At 37.7% G+C, this 20,329-nt stretch overlaps 1 protein-coding gene across 1 annotated transcript in view; it reads left to right on the top strand.

Annotated features, from left to right (window-relative positions):
* PREX2 (phosphatidylinositol-3,4,5-trisphosphate dependent Rac exchange factor 2) overlaps positions 1 to 20,329 on the top strand; it is a gene marked incomplete at both ends in the record, with an annotated part of 182,558 nt that overhangs the window by 110,361 nt on the left and 51,868 nt on the right. The window contains 7 exons of the mRNA XM_084260599.1: positions 1,558 to 1,780; positions 2,107 to 2,314; positions 7,620 to 7,799; positions 10,503 to 10,597; positions 12,555 to 12,637; positions 12,972 to 13,062; positions 14,487 to 14,615. Of these exons, the coding sequence (XP_084116725.1) occupies positions 1,558 to 1,780; positions 2,107 to 2,314; positions 7,620 to 7,799; positions 10,503 to 10,597; positions 12,555 to 12,637; positions 12,972 to 13,062; positions 14,487 to 14,615 (1,009 nt within the window). The remainder of the gene's footprint in view (positions 1 to 1,557; positions 1,781 to 2,106; positions 2,315 to 7,619; positions 7,800 to 10,502; positions 10,598 to 12,554; positions 12,638 to 12,971; positions 13,063 to 14,486; positions 14,616 to 20,329) is intronic.

Below are 20,329 nucleotides of genomic sequence, written 5' to 3'. Positions count from 1 at the left end.
GTGGTTAAAATAACCAGGGACTTGGAACTGGATAGATCTCTTCCATGGAAAAAAAAAAAATCTCCCCTAACAACAAATGGCACAGTGAAAAGGACACATGTTAACAGAAATCCTACCTTTGACTCTCAAGTCGCTTTTCCAGTGGGGGAACTTGATTTCACAACTTCTGTGGTTCTGATGTAGATGTATTTTCTAAGTGTCCAAATTTAGTACAGTTCAGTCTTACCCATTTTTGGGTTGACACCATCTCATTTTAAAAACCAAATAACTCTACCCCTGTTCAAGAATGTGCTTTCAAAATTTCATGTGTTACAGTGAAGGAGATGAGGCTAAGCACTATATTAGAATTAGATGTAAAACAGAGGGGAAAAAACTGTTCATCATTGCTGAGGTGATTTATGGGGGAGAGAAGAGGTGGTGAACTAGCAAAGTCTGTAAAATAACGGTGTTTGCAATTTTTGTGTGCTAATGTTTATCAGCCTCACAGAATCACTCAAAATCACAGAATGGCTGAGGCTGGAAGGGACCTCTGAAGGTCTTGTGAAATTCTGCTGCTCAAGCAGGGCTACCTGTTCAGGACGATGTCGAGATGGCTTTTGAGTATCTCTAAGGAAGAAGTTCCTATAACCTCCTTGGACAACCTGTGAAAGAGCTTAGTCACCTTCACAGGGAAAGAGTGTTTCCTGATGTTCAGAGGCAACCTCCTGTGTTTTGGTTTGAGTGCGTTGCCTTTGGTCCTGTCTTGGGCATCACTGAAAAGAGCCTGGCTCTGTCCTCATTACAGCCTCCCTTCAAGTATTTATATACATTGTTGAGAAGCCCCTGAGCCTTCTCTAGGCTGAACTGTCCCAGGTCTTTCAACCTTTACTTACAGGAGAGATGCTTCAGTCTCTTAATTGCTTATCTGGATTCTTTTCAGAATGCCTCTCTTGTACTAGGGAGCCCAGACCTGGATCCAGCCCTTCAACTGTGGCCTTATCATTGCTGGCTGTATTAAAGGGGCAGGATCACCTCCCTCCACCTGCTGGCAGTGCTGCTCCTGATGCAGCCCAGAAAACCGTTAGGGAAGATTTAATGCTTCATGAAAGGGAAATTGACAATTAATAGCTTCCAATTCTTTCTTTATTATAACTTCATGCAGAAATTTCAGAAATTTTTGCAAGACATGGGTTTTAAAACATCTATGTCACCAGTTGTTTATAAATGTCATGTGCAGTACAGCACTGGATCATAGAGCATTTCCAGACTTTCTCCCCAGAAAGACACTTAATTTTTGATTATGCGCCAAGGAATATAAATTCTATCTTTTTACAAGGCTATTTACATTGGTAAATATAATTTACTTCAAAACCAACTCCTCAAAAATATGAAATGAAAAATATTTTTTTATTTCTCATGTAGAGAAGGGTAGAAATTATGATGTCAAGGCATCTAAAGTCAAGGATGCCTGAAATGTTTTACAATTTTGTTTTCTAGTCAGGTACACAAGTTTTGTCTGCCAAGTGCTGACACATCAAAAGCTGTTAATCAAAATTTTGTTTTCTTTCTCACTTCTAGTTTTCAAGAGTATTGAAAAACAGAGCTTGGCCTACTTTCAAACAAGCTAAGTCAAAGATTTCACCACTTCACAGCAGTGATTTCTGTCCAACCAATTGCCATATCAATGTGATGGAAGTGTCTTACCCTAAAACCTCAACTTCCCTTGGTAGTGCCTTTGGTGTGCAGTTAGACAGCAGAAAACATTCTTCCCATGAAAAGGAAAATAAAAATACCGATCAAGGTAAGTCAGTTGAGCTTGAATGAACTACTTCCAGTGCTTCTGATACAGAGCCTCAAAAGGTAACTGGTTTAAGTTTATGTCCAAATAGTGAAATTAAGGACAAGCCTTTATGAAATACCCCTATTTTCAATACTTAGGTGTATCTTAAAGCATAATAAAAGCTCGTCATAATTTCACAATAACTTTTTCCCTAAGTAGCTTGACTTTGGTAGACAAAATAAAATGCAAAATGAAATTGAAGTTTCAATGTCTGTTAGGTATTTTACTAACTTCAAAATGTATATTGAAAAAAAGATAATTATGTAACCTCTTCGGATTATTCACAGGTAAATTGAATCCCATGATTTATGTCCAGCATACCATTACTACTATGGCTGCACCTTCAGGACAGTCTCTTGGCCAGCAAGAAGGCCATGGTCTGAGGTACCTCTTAAAAGAAGAAGATTTAGAAACACAAGATGTCTATCAGAAATTGCTGTTCAAATTGCAAGCTGCACTGAAAGAGGTGGAAACTTGTGTCTGTCAAATAGACGAGTAAGTAAATGTTACCATCTGGAGTTGCCTTTCATTTTTCATTTTTCCATTGAAGATACCAATAAATCTGTGTATCCTTCCTGTGTTGTGTAGGAACAATGTTGACTTCAGATAGAATTGAAATAATGCAAAGTGTTTAAGTGTAGGTATTGCTGTATTTTGGTTTTTTTCCCCACTTTAGTTTATAGCTTTTCTTTAGAATTTGGAAAGGCTAATTATTTTGAGGTGAGAGAAATATTGGGCCCAGATGTCATCTAAAATTACACTGGGAATGGAAACATAGCACAAGATAGAAAAGTAGCTTTTTATTGAACTCTTCAGATATTGCTGAATAGTTATGAAGATTAATTTTCACCCATGGGAAGATAATTAGTTTGTTAGATATTTTTTCAAAACCAAACTGGCCTGAATGGAGAACTCTGGAGTCATTAGGACGCTTCACTTAAATTTGGGAGACCCAGTCTCTCTCATCACAGTTTGTCCTAATTCAGGACATGGATTTAAAACTTGCTTTTCCATTTGTGAGGTGCATGGGTTGACTTCTAGGTTATTTGCTATTGTGGGATGAGAGTGAAAAAGGATATGTAATGCAAATTTCAAAAATTACTCATTTTAGAAACATAAATCAACAACTTCTTGAGTTTAAAACCCAGTCTTTCATGATCTCCAGTTTGGAAAAGTGGTATATCATTGCTTCTCCAGTTGTTTTGAAGACCATACAATGATTTGTCATTTTGTAATTGTTTCAGAATGGGACTTTTTTTGTACTGTTCTAGCAATAATATAGTGCAATAGTTAGACAGTAGTAAGTAATTGTAGTGTATTACATACTGCAATAGGAATGAAACTAAGAGTCGCCTCTTTTTTTTTCAAAGAAAATTTCGTTTTCTGTGCCTAATCATGCAAAGATGAAGTTGGTTAATTAAGATAACTTTAGTGATTGGGTGCACTTAAAAATGACCATAAAGCCTGTGTTGTCCCTCTTCCTCAAGGAAGTCAGAAAATTATATATGGAAGTTCAGTCAGTATTTCAGGAAGTTCCAGTTACCGGAATGGCACACCTTTCCTTTCCACTCCCTCGAGCCTGTGATGCAAAAGCACAGGAACTTCTGAGCCTTTCTTTTTTACACATGTGTATGGAAGTACACACAGACACATATATTGTGCGTGTACAGGTATTTTGAGTGTCATTTGCTTGTGACAGTAAACACCAGGGTTCACTTTTTTCATTCATAAATGGCCTGTACACTGACCTCATAGGAGATCTTGCAAGAGGTGCACAGATTTATTTATTTTTTTAGCAAAATTTACCTTTTGGTATTTCTAAGACTTGATACTTTTTGTGCTTTATTCCTTGCACTCTGTGAGAGGTCTGCCACTGTGTCACTGCGGAGGAAAGCAGTTCTACACAGGAAACAGGATAGAATAGCCAGAGACCTACTTAAAAAAGCTGAAGAGGGAAGCCAGGACTGTCTGGGTGTCAGCAGTTCAGCACAACGTCATGTGTTATATTAGAATGTAGTTACAGCTAATAATCAACTCTTGACAGAAAAGTGAGGACCACTAAGAAACAAAAGGTAGAGTAATAAGATAGGATAGTCAAGCAGCTGTGCTTTAGAGATATTAATACTTCAGCAGCTGGAAGGACATGGTTGAACATACCAGTCCATGAACTGTATAACAATTGTAGATTTTCTGTTTTCTCTAGCAACACAGGAACAATAAAATTTATGTCTTTACTGTATTGCTTATTATTAGTAGCAATCCTCATTATGACAATTTTCTAAGGACAGAAAATACCGACACTGTATCACAGTTTTAAATTTATATGATATTGAATGCCCGTGCCCTGCGTTGAGTTCAAGAATGGTCTCTCTCTCAACTCCCAAAATCTTGGGGTGTGTTTTATCTGCCCAACCTCTCCTATGTGTCAGTGAATGAAGCCAAAGTGAAAAACATGTTTCACCTGAAGAGCACATCTGTGAGAGCTTGTGGATTATAGGAAGGGAATGTCTAACAGAAGTTTGTGTGCGGTCCTAACATTATCTTCATATTAACTTTTGTTACTGATGAGATTGGGTTGTGTAAGAAATGCAGTACTGATGGAGAGACACACACACAATAGATGTACAACCACCCTTCTGCAGCCCCTCAAAGTTCCACTGATTCCTTATTCAAATAGTTTAATAATATTCTAGTACTTCTTTAGTACCATTGCCAGATACCCACTGTTGATGCTAGGTGTTACACAGAAATAAGCCTTCCTTCAAGTTGTTTTCTGTATGGTGACACTGCTGGGTTTTTTTGTTCACAAGCACTCAAAGTACTCCCACGATCCCAGCTGTTTTTTGGAAAGATGTCTGTTGGGAGTATACAAGAGGCTTGGAAGTTTTCCTAGGCTCTGAGGAGTGAGGAAAAGTCAAAGCAGCTCACAGGTTGCATAGGTTTTTGTTACTGCTTCTGGCTATCCATTTTTAATGCCTTGACTGACCATAGCAGGTTTTGTTTGTTTCTGACATACTTTTGAGATTGTGTTGATTTGTGTTGCATATAGGATTAATTCCACATGAGGATTTTTTTGGTTGAGATTTAAATCTGTTTAATGGAAATTTTCTTCATAGTTACAGAGACATTTTAGCTGTTGGTTACTACTTGTTCACATGTTTTTCCTCTGGGAGATAGATGTCTAAGGTAATTCTGTTTGGGGTAGACCTGTCTCCAAAGAAAATATAATGTGCATGTGCTGCATTTAAAAAAAGCCCCCTCAAACATACAACAACCCTCCCCTGAAAAAAACCCAAAACCCCCCTAAAAAAAAAAAAGGTCTATTTAAACATAATTATTGGAGGGGTTTTTTGCATCCAGGTTTGGGGTTTTGTCTTTGGACTCCCTGAATTGGGTTTCTAAGAGTACTTTAGTGACCTCAGGAACTACCAGCTCCAGAACTCTTATCCAAAGTTCCAGCTTTCGTTCATGGTAGTTCAGCAAAAAAAATTTCCTTAGAAAAAGAGCCTGCCTGCTGAGACAAAATGAAAAGCTCCCTTAGGAAAATCTCCAGCTACCTTCATCAGTCTTTTACTGAAATCTTGGCAGCAGTGACTAAACAGTCACATAAAAGAAGGGGATATAATAGTCTGTCTGTGTCTTGACAAATAATTACTAGGGGAAGATATTTTCAGGAGCTGAAATTGCAGTTCATTATGTGTGTTTCTTACTCTTGATTATTTTCTCACAACAACAAATCCACAAGAACTTACAAGAATGGATCTGCCCAAAGCCCATTTCTGTTTTCTTAGAAGTGGATGATAACACAGGAAAAAGCAGAAGTATAGATTAATTCTTCTCCTTATCTCATCTTCTGTCAGGCAGTGCTGTAAGGTCTTACTGAAATGGACCCTTTGTTTTAAGAGCACTGTTAGAATGATTTGCCATGAATTTCTCTAACCTCTTTTTGAACCACTTTTTGTATTTAGAAAATAAGTTTTTACAAGTATGGAGAACTGAGTTTCTAAGGTCTACGTTTTCATATCACCTTTTAGCACATGTTCAAGAACATGTATGTTCTAGCAGGTAGATCAAAACTGAATGCTGCTGTAAATTACAGGCCCTTGTCTTTCCTCCCATACTTATGGAATCCTGTTAATGGGTGTCTTTATTGGGAAGAAATGAGTAGTGATTTCACACTGATAGGAAGTATCAGGGCATCATGTATCCAAAAAGATGTTGTAGTGGATGAGTGGGTTTAAAGTCTGATAAAATTATATCTTTTGTATAGTCTTTCTACATTTTAATTGCAGTTCAGATTAGTTCCTTTTCCTTTGTGTAGGATAAGCATCTGTCCATCTCTTGTTAGCTCTTAGCCAAAGTAAGTTACGCAAAAATGATGATAGGATTTTCTAAAAAGCTTTACTTATCAGGAAATTATTTGTGTTTACTCAGAAACGTTATAGTTGAACAGATTGTCTGTGTGTTGCATGCAGAAAATCACTGCTCTGAGTCCAGAAACTCGAACTTTCAAGAGTACTTTAGGATCAGGTTGTTTTCTGGTGGAATATCTTTGTCGAAAGAGTAGCGAAACTGATAGCTCAGTACTAATGTAACTGCAAGTGAACAAACTTAAGTTCATTACTTCAGCTGGCACAGCCCCCCAAAATTAAGATGGAGCTCTAAACCACTTAAAATCAGAATTTCCCCCTTGTGTAAAGTAACAATACAAATATGTATGGTGAGAGATAGGGGTAAAGGAAGGAATTCTGAATGCTACCGTTGAATAACTATCAGGGTAGCATTTTTGTTCACAAAAGATATGCATCTTCTGTAGTTTCCCTTCAGAAGTAAATAATTCTGTGTAAGAAAAAGATGTAACATATGTTTGAATAATACCACGTATTTGGTAGAAAGTTTCCCAGCTGACAATTCTGACAGTTCCTGCAATAAATTGCTGTTACTGTGTCTAAGTACTTTACAGGAAAAATGCAGTGTCTTCAGATTTCAGGTAGTTAGAAGGTAGTTTTTGCAAGAAAAAATGCTGCCTTTCAAATTAAAATATTAGTTAGAAAATGTCATTCAAACGTTGTGTTTGAGTAATGGGAATTAAAGGACAATTGCCCATGATAGCTGTTCTAATCTTGAAAGTAAATTAGAACATCTCAATAGGAATTAATCACCCAAGAACATGTATCTTTTGCTTCCAGTATTTGTGCGTGTTCTAAATGTAGCAGTCTGCACTGTTCTCTGTTCTTGACTGAATGTCACTTCTGTGCTCATCACAGAAGCTTGTAGATTAATTATCAGTTTTACTACTGGTAATGGCTTAGATGCTTGGATGTCAGGAGATATACAGATACGTAACTAAAGCTTCTTAAAAATGCCTTAATAAAATAGCTTGTGATACTGGCTGGCACGTCTGATAAAGTAGTAATTGAGAAAATACATACTTTTCACAAAGATATAGTTTCTTTGGTTTGTTTTCTTGCTGTGTGCTGAGGAGTACACAGTTCATGTTTAAAAATAGTTATGTTAATACAAAATTTGACCCCAAGTGTTTAAGAGTGTGCTGCATTTCTTCCCCAGATGGACTCATTGCATTGAGCAGTTATTCTAATGGCTTTTGCTGTTAACACTCTTTAAGAGCAGAATGTGTCCCTTTCTTCCCTTACTCAATAGATATGGACTTAATTAAGATGTTGCCTTCACGTATTCTAGAATAGTAGTTGGAGGGCATTGACAAGAAATGTTATCTTCTTGTTACCTCGCTTTTGGAAAACATTAATTGATTTTTTTTCCCTTCTTTTTTGTCTCACAGCCTTCTTTCTTCAATAACATATTCTCCCAAATCAGAACGTAAAACACCTGAACCCTTGATACCAGCTGACAGTGATAATGAAAAGGGTGAAAGGAATGGGAAGAAAGTCTGTTTCAGTGTGACAGGTGATGAGCAAGAAGATTCTGGTCATGATACCATCAGCAATAGGGATTCTTACAGGTAACCTCTCTAATAATATTTTATTTATCAACTGAATCAAAGCTGTGGGTTTGTAGACTGTCGGGTGGCTAGGAAGACTACTAGATTATAGTGATTCGGACATTTCTAACAGGAATAACTGTCATCAAATGTGTTACAAGGTATGTAAAATAAACTCTTCTGTGAATACAGATTAGTTATTAGATCCTGGCATCCCTAAACTTTATAGGATATCCCAGCCAGAGCTGTAAAGCTTTACTTTAGATTGCCTATTTTATGATAAACACAAATATTTTCTGTTATTATATTCCCCTGCAACAAACCAAATGTCTGCTGTGGAAAGCAACATGCCACCACTCTTGCTGATGAAAAAAAATAATCTCTTTCCTAACGTATATTCCTCACCTTCTTGCACTCTAAATATCATAGCCTCATCTCTCTAGAACTCATAATGCATCGCTTTTGCTGTGAATGAAAATACAAAGAATTTTGGAAAGGAAGAGAGAATTGTTTAACTCCGTGATATAAAGTCTGAATTAAAATTTTAACTGCAAGTAAACTCAGAGTTCATTATTTCTTCATTATCAAGGTTCATTATTATGCTCAGATAGCAGAATCTCAGTAGGGTTATAATTTTTCTGCAGAACCCTGTGTTGCTGAGATCTCTTCCATAAGCTAATATTTGATGACTGCAGCATGGTAGATAGGGACTCTGTCAGAGTAAAAATATTGTGCATTTAAATAGAAATAAATGTAGATACAGTTTGCAGATATTAAGTCCATCTTGTTCTAACCATGCTGAACACACCAGCAAAGTGCTGTTCCAGCTGAAGCATTTGATGAGTTTCAGTATGGCCATTGTGTCAAATCGACTGTGTGGGAGCTGCTCCAGTGGCCTGTGCTTGCTCCAGTTGGGAAGTTCCCCACATGGGACAAGATTTGTGTAGGGAGAAAGAAGGTGTGACTTAGGACATGAGTGTCACTTGGTTTAAAATAGTTTCTTTGTTCTCATCACAGTCATTTATAGTCCATTTTGGCTTGTTTAGGAATGATAAAATCTAGGCTTTCATATGCATAATAATAATAAAATCTGAGAGTTTAAAACAGTTGTTGGAGTGACATTGGAAATTTTTTACTTTGCTGAAATAATTCTATTAGGCAGTAGTTAAAATCTCCAGATCTCATTATGTTGCTGTGGTTATTATTAGAACTAGTAGGCTAATTTCAGCTGTTAATGCTCTCATTTTGTGGTGTAGGGTCTCATTCTAAACTTTACGTTCCAACACAATGAAAATGCAGAAAGATACGGCTAACACATCTAACCTGTTTCTCATTTGTCTGTGTTTTATTTTCTCATGCTTTGCACAATCCAGTTTTAAATAACATTCATATTCCCTTTGGAGACCTTAATAAGTGAATAGAATTAGTTAGAAAACATTTCTTAATATCCAGCCAGAAATTCTTAATACTCCTTGGGACCATTCACCCTCTGTTAGGAACATGTTGTTACTGATGTCTTTTCACCTACTTAATGGATATGATTGTAATTATAATATATTGCTTCATTTAGCAGTTTTCCCCAATGCCTTACCTGACTGGCTGCAGGTCCAAAACATATACCTTAGCCAGGAAATGTGAGTCAGCATGCCAAAACTAGTAAAAGATCATTTATGTGTTTACAAAAATAAAGAAAACAAGTAGGGAGCATATGGGTGCATGTATAACTATAGCCCTGTTTATGAAATACAGATATATGTGTGTCTCAGTGAATGAGTACACCTAATTCATAAACTGAATCCAGTTAGGTGCAACGTCCAATTTAGGTGCACGTCTACATTATCTTATATTCACTTCATTTATTAAGACTGCCTTTTCTGGTTAATCACTTAAACATCTATTCCATTGAAGCTAAACAATCTTCTGAAGACTTTGAATTCAAATTTGTCTTCATAAGATTTTTAGTACAGAGGGGTATGTTTTACTATTTCTGATGCAGAAGTAGATATGTTCTCCATCTATTTTCTGTACAGAACAATTTATATTTGAGAGAAATAAGTGGAAAAACACATTTGCATTTTAATCTGCAAATCTCCTTACTAGACTAATGTGGGTGACGTTTTGTATGCATAGAAGTTTTCACTGAAGTCGCAGATGTAAATTTCTATACATCTCTCACAGAATGAACGGCTGGAGGAGGTGGGCTGTAAACTATATTTTGGCTGGCAGGGAAAAATGGTTTGCACTTTGAGTTTTGGTTCTACTCAAATGGATCAAATCACTTCTAAACCCATTATGGACTCTAGTTTGCAAACCATAAACCAGAGAATTTCCTCATTTGTATTAGCTGTGGACTAAGAGTAAGGAATTTAACTGTGGAGTTATTAAAACATTTCTGGCCATGGTTTCAAAAACTGTCACTTTTGTAAGAAAAGTTGGTTGTTTTGTGTTGAAAGTGTGTATTATCATTCTGCAAGTACCTGTTCACATACAAGGTGAAGGGAGACAATTGAATCATCTATTTTGGGAATCTGGTCGTCAGAATCCTACCGGGATTGCAAATTGTATGATAGCCTAAGTATAGGGATCTTTATTGTTGGTAAAGAATTGTACAGACCATCTCATAATTAAATTCAAGACAGGAAAAGGTGAAGAATTTCTGTAACTTTGATACAAAACCTGCATTAAAGGACATGACTTTGTTTGGTTTTGTGTTTTTTTTCCAAGCGATTGCAACAGCAATAGGAACTCCATTGCCTCGTTCACCAGCGTTTGTAGCAGTCAGTGCAGTTCTTATTTTCACAGTGATGAAATGGATTCAGGTATGTTTAGAAAACTCAGCTATGAACCTGTCATCTGCTCCTTTCACTCAGTTTTATTCTTTTCATTTGCCTGGCAGTTTTGTTGTTTTTATTTTAAAAATTGCACCCTCCTCAGTAATAGAAGTGTGTCATTGTGCTTCTGCCTATCTAGTGCTGCACTCGAGTCCTTCTGTGAAAGAAAAGCAACATTCCAGCATCTCTCTGGATAGTTTGGTTTAGTTAGAGCTCCTAGAGTCACTGCTTTTAACCACTTTCGTGCCCTGACCTTGACAGTGAGTTATGATGCACAGAGTAAGGAGCATTTTAGGTGATTGTGGAATGCTCTCCCAGCCTACGTCAGCACCCGGATAGCAGGATATGTCTGTGTATGTTTGTAGGAAGGAATGTGAGACCACATAGAAGCACATTCTTGTTTATGCTGTGACAAATTAAATTTAAATAAATACAGCTGCTAATAGGAATGAGATGGGATTTAACTGCGTGGCATACAAGGTCATATACTTGGGGACTAATGATAAAAAATATTTGCTCTAAACTGGGAGCTTATACTTGGGAATGATTTAGGAAGAGAAAGAATTGGGCATACTAGTTGAGTATGAGCCACCAGTGAGACTTGCCCATAGAGAAGCCAAATTGTACTGCTGGCTGTACCAGGAGAGGTCTTTTCAGTTGGGACAGGAAAGTATTAATGACATTATGCAAGGTATATGAGATGGCTTTGTGAATAACGCAGTTCTAGGCAGCTACTTTCCTCGGATGATACATGCTTACAGACCTGAGCAGATACAGAGGAAGAGGATGAAGGATGTAAAGAACTGTTAATAGAAGAGGAGACCTGGGGTCTGTATCTTCAACTTAAGGTATAAATGAGTATGTCTGTGCTAACCAAGCGCAGATACAGTGTCTGAGTTGATAAATCCTGCTACTCAGTGAAACTTCCACTCTCCTAATGACTTAATTTTAGTTCCAAAGCTAACCTGGTTAACTCCAGATGAGGGCTCTTTAGTACCATGCTCCATCTGTTGCAATTAAAATCCTGTGAAGGGTTGTAACTACTGGCTGTAAGGACATCTAAAGGAGCTAAAAAAAAATCAAGGAGAGAAAAGTGCTATTTAAGTGTTTCACTGACATAAGAAAAATGAGTCTAGATTGACCATGAATAAATTTAGATTATAAATTATCAGGTGGCTACTTCTTATCTGTCACTGCAACTGCAAGGAGGAAAAACAGTTTTAAGCTCAATTTTTCACAGCTTTTGAAAGAGTTCAGGTTTCATCACCGTTGTCTGAGAGAGTGAGTGACTGAGGTCTGTGACCTAGGAGAGTCCTTCTCTTTTATACTCTCTTAGGACATGATGCAGTATGTTCTACATATCAAATACAGGATTCAGATGCTGTATTATTGTTGAATTACTAAAATCTCAGAACCATTTAATTAGGAAAAACATTAAGATTGTAAATTGTCTCTAGAAGTTTTATGATTAATGTATTTTGATGGCTTTGTGGTCTGCTACGTTTAGTTCATACTACTTAGCCATTTAGGCTGGTGATAAAGATGCTCTCCAGCACAGAACTGCATATTCTGGTCACAGAATGGCTGAGGTTGGAAGCAACCTCTTGAGATCATCCATCCCTGTCCCTTGCTTGAGCACGGTCATCTAGAGCAGGTTGACCAGGACTGTGTCCAGTTGGGTTTTGAATATGATCCTTTCTACTAAGAGCTATTTCAGTGTTGTTAGGTGACTGCTTAATGTGAAATTGGTAGGGAGAATGGTTGCATGCTGTAGGATTCTGGATAACACACCACACATTAGTGTTTCTGTGCATAGAAGCCCAGTGACTGTAATTCTGAAAGCCTAAGCATCAGTGTGTGGGCAAAGCAGATTATCCAAGCAAGAAAGATTTTGGAAAATGCGCTGAAACTTCTAAACAGTTTTTAATTTTAAAATATTTTTCAGGTGATGAGCTTCCTATAAGTGTTCGAATCTCTCATGATAAACAGGACAAGCTGCATAGCTGTTTGGAGCATCTTTTTGGTCAAGTATGAGATTATTTTTCTTGGCTTGTATCCATATGTCCGTGTTTCAGCTAAGATGCCTGTAGCAAATACTTCTTTTTCTTTTTACTTTTGCTTTCCACTATTTACTGGGATGGTATGTATTTACTCATTCTCCTTCCATTTTCTGTAAATAGTTCAAAACTGCAAATTAAACAGGTCCTTGGATTTTATCTGCCATTCCTTAGCTAGTGCTTTAACTAGAGCCATTAGGTAAGAAAGAATCCAAAGCTTCTTTTCTGTTGTCCATATTTTTAAAAAAACTTCTAATTGTCATTGTAAAAAAAACATCTTTCTCACAGAACCTTGATCCCAACAGGTCGATTCAATTGTCAACCTTCTGAAAGGACCAGCTGTGATGAGGGCCTTCGAGCAGACAAAATACTTTACACCGGGTCGAGGCCTTCAAGGTAACGTTTAAGGCTATGAGAATGAAAAGGCAGCTTGAAGGTTATATAGTATGGCTATCTACTCCTTGAGCTGCATGCTAAAGAACTGATTTTGCTTAATCTCAGTGTGCTCTGCAGTAGTTTATTATTCAAATTATTAAGTAGATCTTATTCTTTGTTGAAAACTGTCTCCTTACACATTTTTGCATAATGTATGAAAGAATTTCAGGTTTGTTGGAAAGTCAGCTGTAAATTGTAGACTGAACTGACTGTAAAATTGCTGAGGTTTTTGAAGGAAGAAGCAAGATTTTTATATTGTAGGTGGGGTGGTTTTTTGCCTCAACTACCGAAGCCACTTCTGATATATTTTATTATTAATGCCAGATTGCGAGGGGGTTTTGTAGATACTTTAATTGTGACACTGATTTATAATTTATTTACAAATACAAACTTCTAGTCACAGTAGTAATTATGGCAAATATATACTTATATAAGTACTGTGGATTGTTTAAAAAAAACAAACCCTGCATATAATTTCAGATACTCTGCTAACACTCACACAGCTACTTAAGTCTAAGTGTATAAATAAGTATATGGTATAACCATAGGATTGTGATGAAAAATGCAAAGGACTTCTTTCAGTGAACTGATTTTATTGATCCTGCTTATGTCTTTTGGAAAAGAATACTAATTTTAGATGGCCAGAAGGTGGATCTTTGGCTTTTATAAATCACCAAAATCCCTCTGAAGTCAACAGAGTATAATTGCTGTGCACCAGTTATCTGGTTTTACAAAGCCTGAAGTACTTCCCCCCCCCCCCCCCCCCGAATCTGCATGGGAGACCACATAACCTCTTTACATCTTTATTTTGTTTTTCTTTCTCTTGTTTTTATGCAGGGGTTGGGACTTTGTGTTTTTGTTTCTTATTTTGGGACCAAGATAATGGGCATGAACCTAGAGCAGTTCTGCTCTCTTGTGTTTCTCAGTGTTTCAGAATGAGTACCTGTCAGACTCACACAACAAAACATTATTCTTCCAATGGTATAATAGGTAGTTGTTCAGTTAGACACAAGATACAGGCAAGACAGGTAGTTCATTCTTGATCTGCACCATCTTCATGAACTGCACAAGGAACACCTCAATGATTTGAAAGATAAAATAGGTTAAGCAGCAGTAAGTAATTTTGTTTTAAGATTAATTTTCTGATTGAATTAATTTTGGCTCTAAAAGTTTCATGGTCCTGCTTACTCCACGGAGACAGGGACCTTCCAGTTTAGAAACCTGGTTTAGAAAGAATCATGTTGGGGAATGCTGCTCTCCCTCTCCTTAGACCTGTTACCCTTGCTTTAAATAGACTTAAATAAGTTGACACCTCTTTGAGCTGTGAAAACATTTAGGAAGCAGTAATGTCTAAGCAGAAAAATGCTATTTTTGTCCTTGCATAGAGTTTCAGCAGGAAATTGAACCGAAGCTTAACTGTCCAAAGAGGCTAAGACTCCACATCAAGCAAGACCCTTGGAACCTCCCCAGCAGCGTCCGGAGTCTTGCCCAGAATATCAGAAAATTTGTTGAAGGTTAGTAAGATCAGCATGACCATAAATAAATATGTCATTAACAATAGAGGGCCTGGGGAAGGGAATGGAAAAATACATCTGCTTCATGTTGCTGTTAGGCAAGGTTTGCTGAACACTGTGCAGTCTATGTGAAATGCCTGAATTTCAGGAGGTTTTGTGTTCTTAGTTCTCTGAGTTATGTCATGCTCACCCTATTGGCTTCATACACTGAGGAGAAAACTGTTTCTTCTGGCAAGTGAAAGTAAATGAACCAAGTACTACATGTCCTGTGTTACTTGAGTTGCAACTGAAGTCCAGTTGACTTGATTGGTTTGTCACAAAACTTCGTGGGACTGATACACCAAAATGTGGCTTTCCTTGAAAGAAAACTCCAATTTTTTTACAGTTTTAAGTGGAAAGAAGACTCTGCAGAAATATTGTGTCTTATATCTTTCTCTTATCTGACATTGAGCTGGAATCGTGCTCTCTCTATATAAAGTCATGCTCCCTTTTCAGCCATGAAGGCAAACCTGTTACAGAATAACAGAACCACAGACTGATTTGGGTTGGAAGGGTCCTCAAAGACCATCTAGTTCCATCCCCCCTGACATGGGCAGGGACACCCTCTGCTAGACCGTGTTGCCCAAATCCCTATCCAACCTGGCCTCGAACACACAAGTTATCTGAGCAACCTGTACCAGTGTCTCACCACTCTCCCAGTGAAGAATTTCCTCCTAATACCTAATCTAAATCTACCTTCTTTAAGTTTAAACCCATCACCCCTCATCCTATCACTACACTCTGTGATACAGTTGCTCTCCAGCTTTCCTGTAGGCCCCTTTAGCTAGGGGGGCTGCAAGGCTTCCATAATGTCTTCTTGGAGTCTTCTCCAGGCTGAAGAACCCTAACTCTCTCAGCCTGTCTTCACAGGAGAGGTGCTTCAGCCCTCTGACCATAGTTGTGGCCCTCCTCTGGACTTACTCGAACAGTTAAGTATCTTTCCTGTACAGAGGACCCTAGAGCTGGACACAGTACTCCGGGTTGTGTCTCACCAGAGCTGAGTAGAAGAGGAGAATCAGTCACCTCTCTTGGTCTGGTCATACTGGTTTTGATGCAGCCCAGGATACAGTTGGCTTTCTGGTCTGCAAGAATACATTGCCAGCTCCTGTTGAGCTTCTCATGCACTAATACTCTCAAGTCCCTCTGCTCAGGGCTGCTTTAGATCCATCTCTGCCTACCCTGTAGTTGTGTTGGGGATTGTGCCAACCTATGTGCAGGACCTTGCATTTGGTCTTGCTGAACTTCATGCAGTTTGCATGGGCCCACCTCTTAAGCCTGTCAAAGTTCCTCTGGGTGGCATCCCTTCCCTCCAGTGTGTCCACTGCATCACACAGTACAGTGTCATTGGCAAATTTGCTGAGGGTGCACTCAATCCCACTGCCCATATCACCAACAAAAACATTTAACAGCAGCAGTCCCAATAACAAGTCCTGAAGAATACCACTTGTCACTTGGATATCAGGCCATTGACAAGCCTTTGAGTGTGACCGTCCAATTAATTCCTTATCCACTGAGTGGTCCGTCTGTCAAATCCATATCTCCAATTTAGAGACAGTTTCAAATGCACTCTTTTGCTGGTTTTCACTTACCTATCACAAGTGGTCTTATCAATTCTCCTCCTGTACCTCCCTCCCATCACTGCCTAAAGGTTACCTAGTACTCTGCTCATCTTTACCACCAAGTGACAAGATGAGCTGGGGTTTTCTGTGCCGTCTTCTTAACAAAATGCGTAGGTTTACTTGTAAGATGATCATCTTGTGGTTTTCCCCATCATTCTTTATATATTTCTATTCTCCTGTAGGTACTGTTGTTTGTTTGGTTTTTTTTTTTTCTTTAATTCCTATTGCACCACCCCCCAAACTGGTATCTCTAGTACTTGTTCCTGAGGAGTGCTCTGGAAAATCATGATCTGCATCTTCATCATAATTTTGCTTTCCCTGTGGGACCAATGAGTTGGTGGGATGTAAAGGATAACTGAAAGCCCAGATTCTTGTCGCTTCTCTGGCACAAATAACATGAATGTGAAATAGGAGAATGGAAGTGAATAATTGCCTCTCAAGACTTAGTTTCCAAGACATGTCTGGGCAGGTATATGTAATTTGGTGTTGAATAGATTCAAGACAGAAATGTACCCCTCAGGCAGTTTTGGGAGACTGCTGTGATTTAGACAGGCTTAGGCCTGTATGAATTAAACTTGAGACATAACCAGCAGCTGGACCTAACTGAAATCAGATGAGCACAAACCAATGTTAAAAATGCTTTAGCAGCTAGATATTCCCTTCATATCTTCATTTCTTGTTTTCTCCTTTCCAGTCTTGCCATTATGCAGTGTTCACAAATGGTCAGGGTACCTAGAAGAGCCACTGGTAGTGCCCTGAGCTATTTCTGGCTGAAAACCTATATATTGACGCATAGCACAGCAATTTGCCTCCCTGTTTTCCATGGGTTTTGCCTGATTCAGAAAAATGCAAAGGATGTCCCTTATTTTGACTGCTTATTTGGGCTTATAAGAAGTAGTTGAACAAAATCTTGGGATTTTAGAAGAATCTTCATGATTTTTTATAAGTAAAAGGCAGGGGTTTTTAACAGTTGAGGAAAGGAGATCTATTTGTCTCTTCTAGCAGGTTCTAGAGGAAGCAGTCAGAGGAGACCACAGATATAACTTAGAAAAACTTTGCTGTAATTAAAGTCTCCAATTGTTATAAGCATACTTAACCATTATTGATGAATACTAAAGTAAGGATGCATCTCGTTATTGAAAACCAACTCGTTTTTATTTGCATAAAAATATCAGGCCATTGTAATATTTTTCTTGTTCTGTTGCATTTTAGGATGTGTTGTATTAGGTTAGACTGATCAGTGCTTTAAATTAGGAGACATGGAAGCCCCACAAAAATTAGATGTTTTCAGTCCTAGATCTTAAGATTCTTTAATTTGTTTTGTTTAACATGTAGAAGAAACAGGATAACTCATGAATATGATCACTCTTGTCTGTCAATTTTCTTTTTATTAGTATTGGAATTGAGAGAAGAGGTTTTTGGTTTTTTTAAAATATATGATGGTTGGCACAGATTAAAAAAAAAACCAAAATCAAACAAAATCCCCTGAAAAAAACCCCAAACTTTCCTTGACACTAAGGTTAAAACATATATGGAGATTGTTTTGTCTAGTTTCATTTGTTTGCCATATAATTAAAGAAGTTCTCTATGGTTACAGTAAAAAAGCAGCCCCAGAAGACTAATCAAGATAGTATTTAAGAGTTCTCTGGAATAGTATGCAGATTCTAGGAGGATTTATCTGGAGTTAAGAAACTTAGGAAAATAAGAAATTTCTTGGAATGACTGGGCCTACTAAATTGTTAAACCAGGAAAGATAAAACCAAGTTGTTGGCACATGCAGATCTTTGAAGCTTGGAGTGCTTGATTTTGGTGCAGGAGAGAGCAGTAATCAGGGCAGGAATTCAGTGGCCACTGAATAGAGAAAGAATGATGTGGGTACAGGATTTTGGATGTACATGATATATGTAACAGGAGAATGGGAAAGCACAAGAGGAAAAGCTGAGTGTTGACACTTGTGTGGGGACCAGGAAAAGCAAGAAGATGGGTGGAGAGAAAGGGACCCTTCAGAAGGAAAGGAAAGCCAAAACTGGCCTTAGCAATGGAAAGGTGTAAAGAGAATAAAGAGGAGGAGAAATTTCTAAAGTTGCTTTTTCCAAAGGAAAAAAAAAAAAGAATTTTTTTTTGGTCAAAAGAATGGATGTTTTGGAACAAGTCAAATTTCTGAGTCACATAACTGCATGAGGAAGTGCAGATGTTTTCCTAGCATAGTAATTTTAAGTTGAAATAGGAAATACTATGAAATTGAGAAAATTCATATCTATTTTAACCTAAATTAGGAGTGAAGGAGCCTGTCAGCCATAAAAGGTATAAAAATGTATTTCAACTTAACTCATAAATCACGCAGTGCAAAATCTCAATCTTACTTCAAATATGTTTACAGGCCTGGTGGTTGGTGGCCTGTGGTAGGGGTGTTGGAACTCTATGATCCTTGGGGTCCCTTCCAACTCAGACCATTCTATGATTCTATGATATTTTCAGATATGAGGAACAAATTAAAATCTAGCGTTTGCTGGCAAAGATCAGAGGAGCAGAATAGGATAATTTAAGAAAAAAGTATAAAAGAATGTTTAAGAATAAAAGAAGTTGAAGGCATCTTGCATTATAAATCGTATAATCTAAAGAGAAATTGCTAGGTAGTTATTCCCCTCCATACGCCATGTAGCAAGAAGTGGTGAAAACTTCCATAGCATTTGGAATTTTTTGAAAAGCAAGTGTTTGACATCCAAGGTTCACTTCTAACCCCAGGTAAGTCTCTACTTATACAAATAACCTAAAAATACTCTCTTGCCTGTGGGTTTATTTTGAAAGGGAGAAGACTTATAGCGAAGATAAAGGAGAGTTGCAGTGTCCTGTAATTTTCTCATAAGCAGGAAATCATTATTTATAGTTACCTCAAATGCTTTATGAATTCAGACATCCAAGAAATCTCATCTCAAACAAGCTGCAAATAATAGCTTCAATGTATCTAAATTCTTCAGGTACAAGTTTTATTTCCCTATATCGTATTTTCAGTTACTAAGCTATATTCAGACTCCAAGATGCCGAGTTATTAATCTCTGTAAGTTTTTTGTCAAAGACAGTATGCTAAGGCAAAGACCTATCACCAGGCAATTTTCAAGAATAAGCAGTAATTTTGAGTGTTTTGATGCTTGTATTTGAGATACTGTGGGCATGCATTTCAGAAGTGTAGGCGCTGCTAGTTCTTTTCACAATATGTGTACAGCATGGATGAAGGTCAGGCTTGAAAGATTTTCTTCTTTGTTTTAAGCATGGCTACCTTTGGGGAAGATTCTGGCTCTTCACAGACCTGTTCAAGTACACACAGAATCCAGACTATGCTGTTGACACAGTCAACCCTAATGTCAGTTCCGTCATCTGAGCTGTATTCAAATTTCAAATGATTCAACTTTCAAACCTGTTAGGTCAGTTTTAGAAGTGGGCAACATAGTCCCACATTGTCCTATTGTTGAGGAAGCCCAGATCAGCTCTGCTGATCCACTGAACCAGGCTTGGAATAGTTCTGCACAGAAAAATGGATGTTTGAAAGAAAGGTTGCACATGCAGTAGCAGGGTTACTACAGGTAGTTACTGTTGGGCAGCTGATCTGCTGGAATTTTGATACTCTATAAGGTTATGGCAGATGTTTTATGTATCTGTTCCTTGCAGTGGTGGTTAACATGTTCAGATTTGTGCTCTGGTACATTGTAGAGGGTAAGAGTCAGTTTCTTCAGCCTACAAACTTTGTGAAGGCCCCCTCTTCCAAAAAACCCAAAAAAAGAGGAAAAAATGTCCTACAGTGTAAAGAGATGCAAACCCATTTTTTTTTTTCAGTCAAATAGGACTTTTTTTTTAGTCTGTACATTTTTACTTCATAGATTGTTAAATGAAAATAATTATTTGAAGCAAAATAAAATTCTGAAGGCTTAGAATAGAGTGAAAAAGCTGTTGTGTTTTTCCTGGATGATTTGTTACACAGTGAAATGAGGATGAATTGAGATTTTTATGTATGGAATGAAAGTGGGAAAAGAAAAAAGAAAGGATTGGGGTAGTGTTGGA

The sequence above is a fragment of the Gallinula chloropus genome (assembly GCF_964237585.1).
Source record: "Gallinula chloropus genome assembly, chromosome: 2".
Classification (NCBI taxonomy): domain Eukaryota; kingdom Metazoa; phylum Chordata; class Aves; order Gruiformes; family Rallidae; genus Gallinula; species Gallinula chloropus.
Note: the sequence above shows the minus strand (reverse complement) of the source record. Positions and strands in the feature narration are given on the sequence as shown.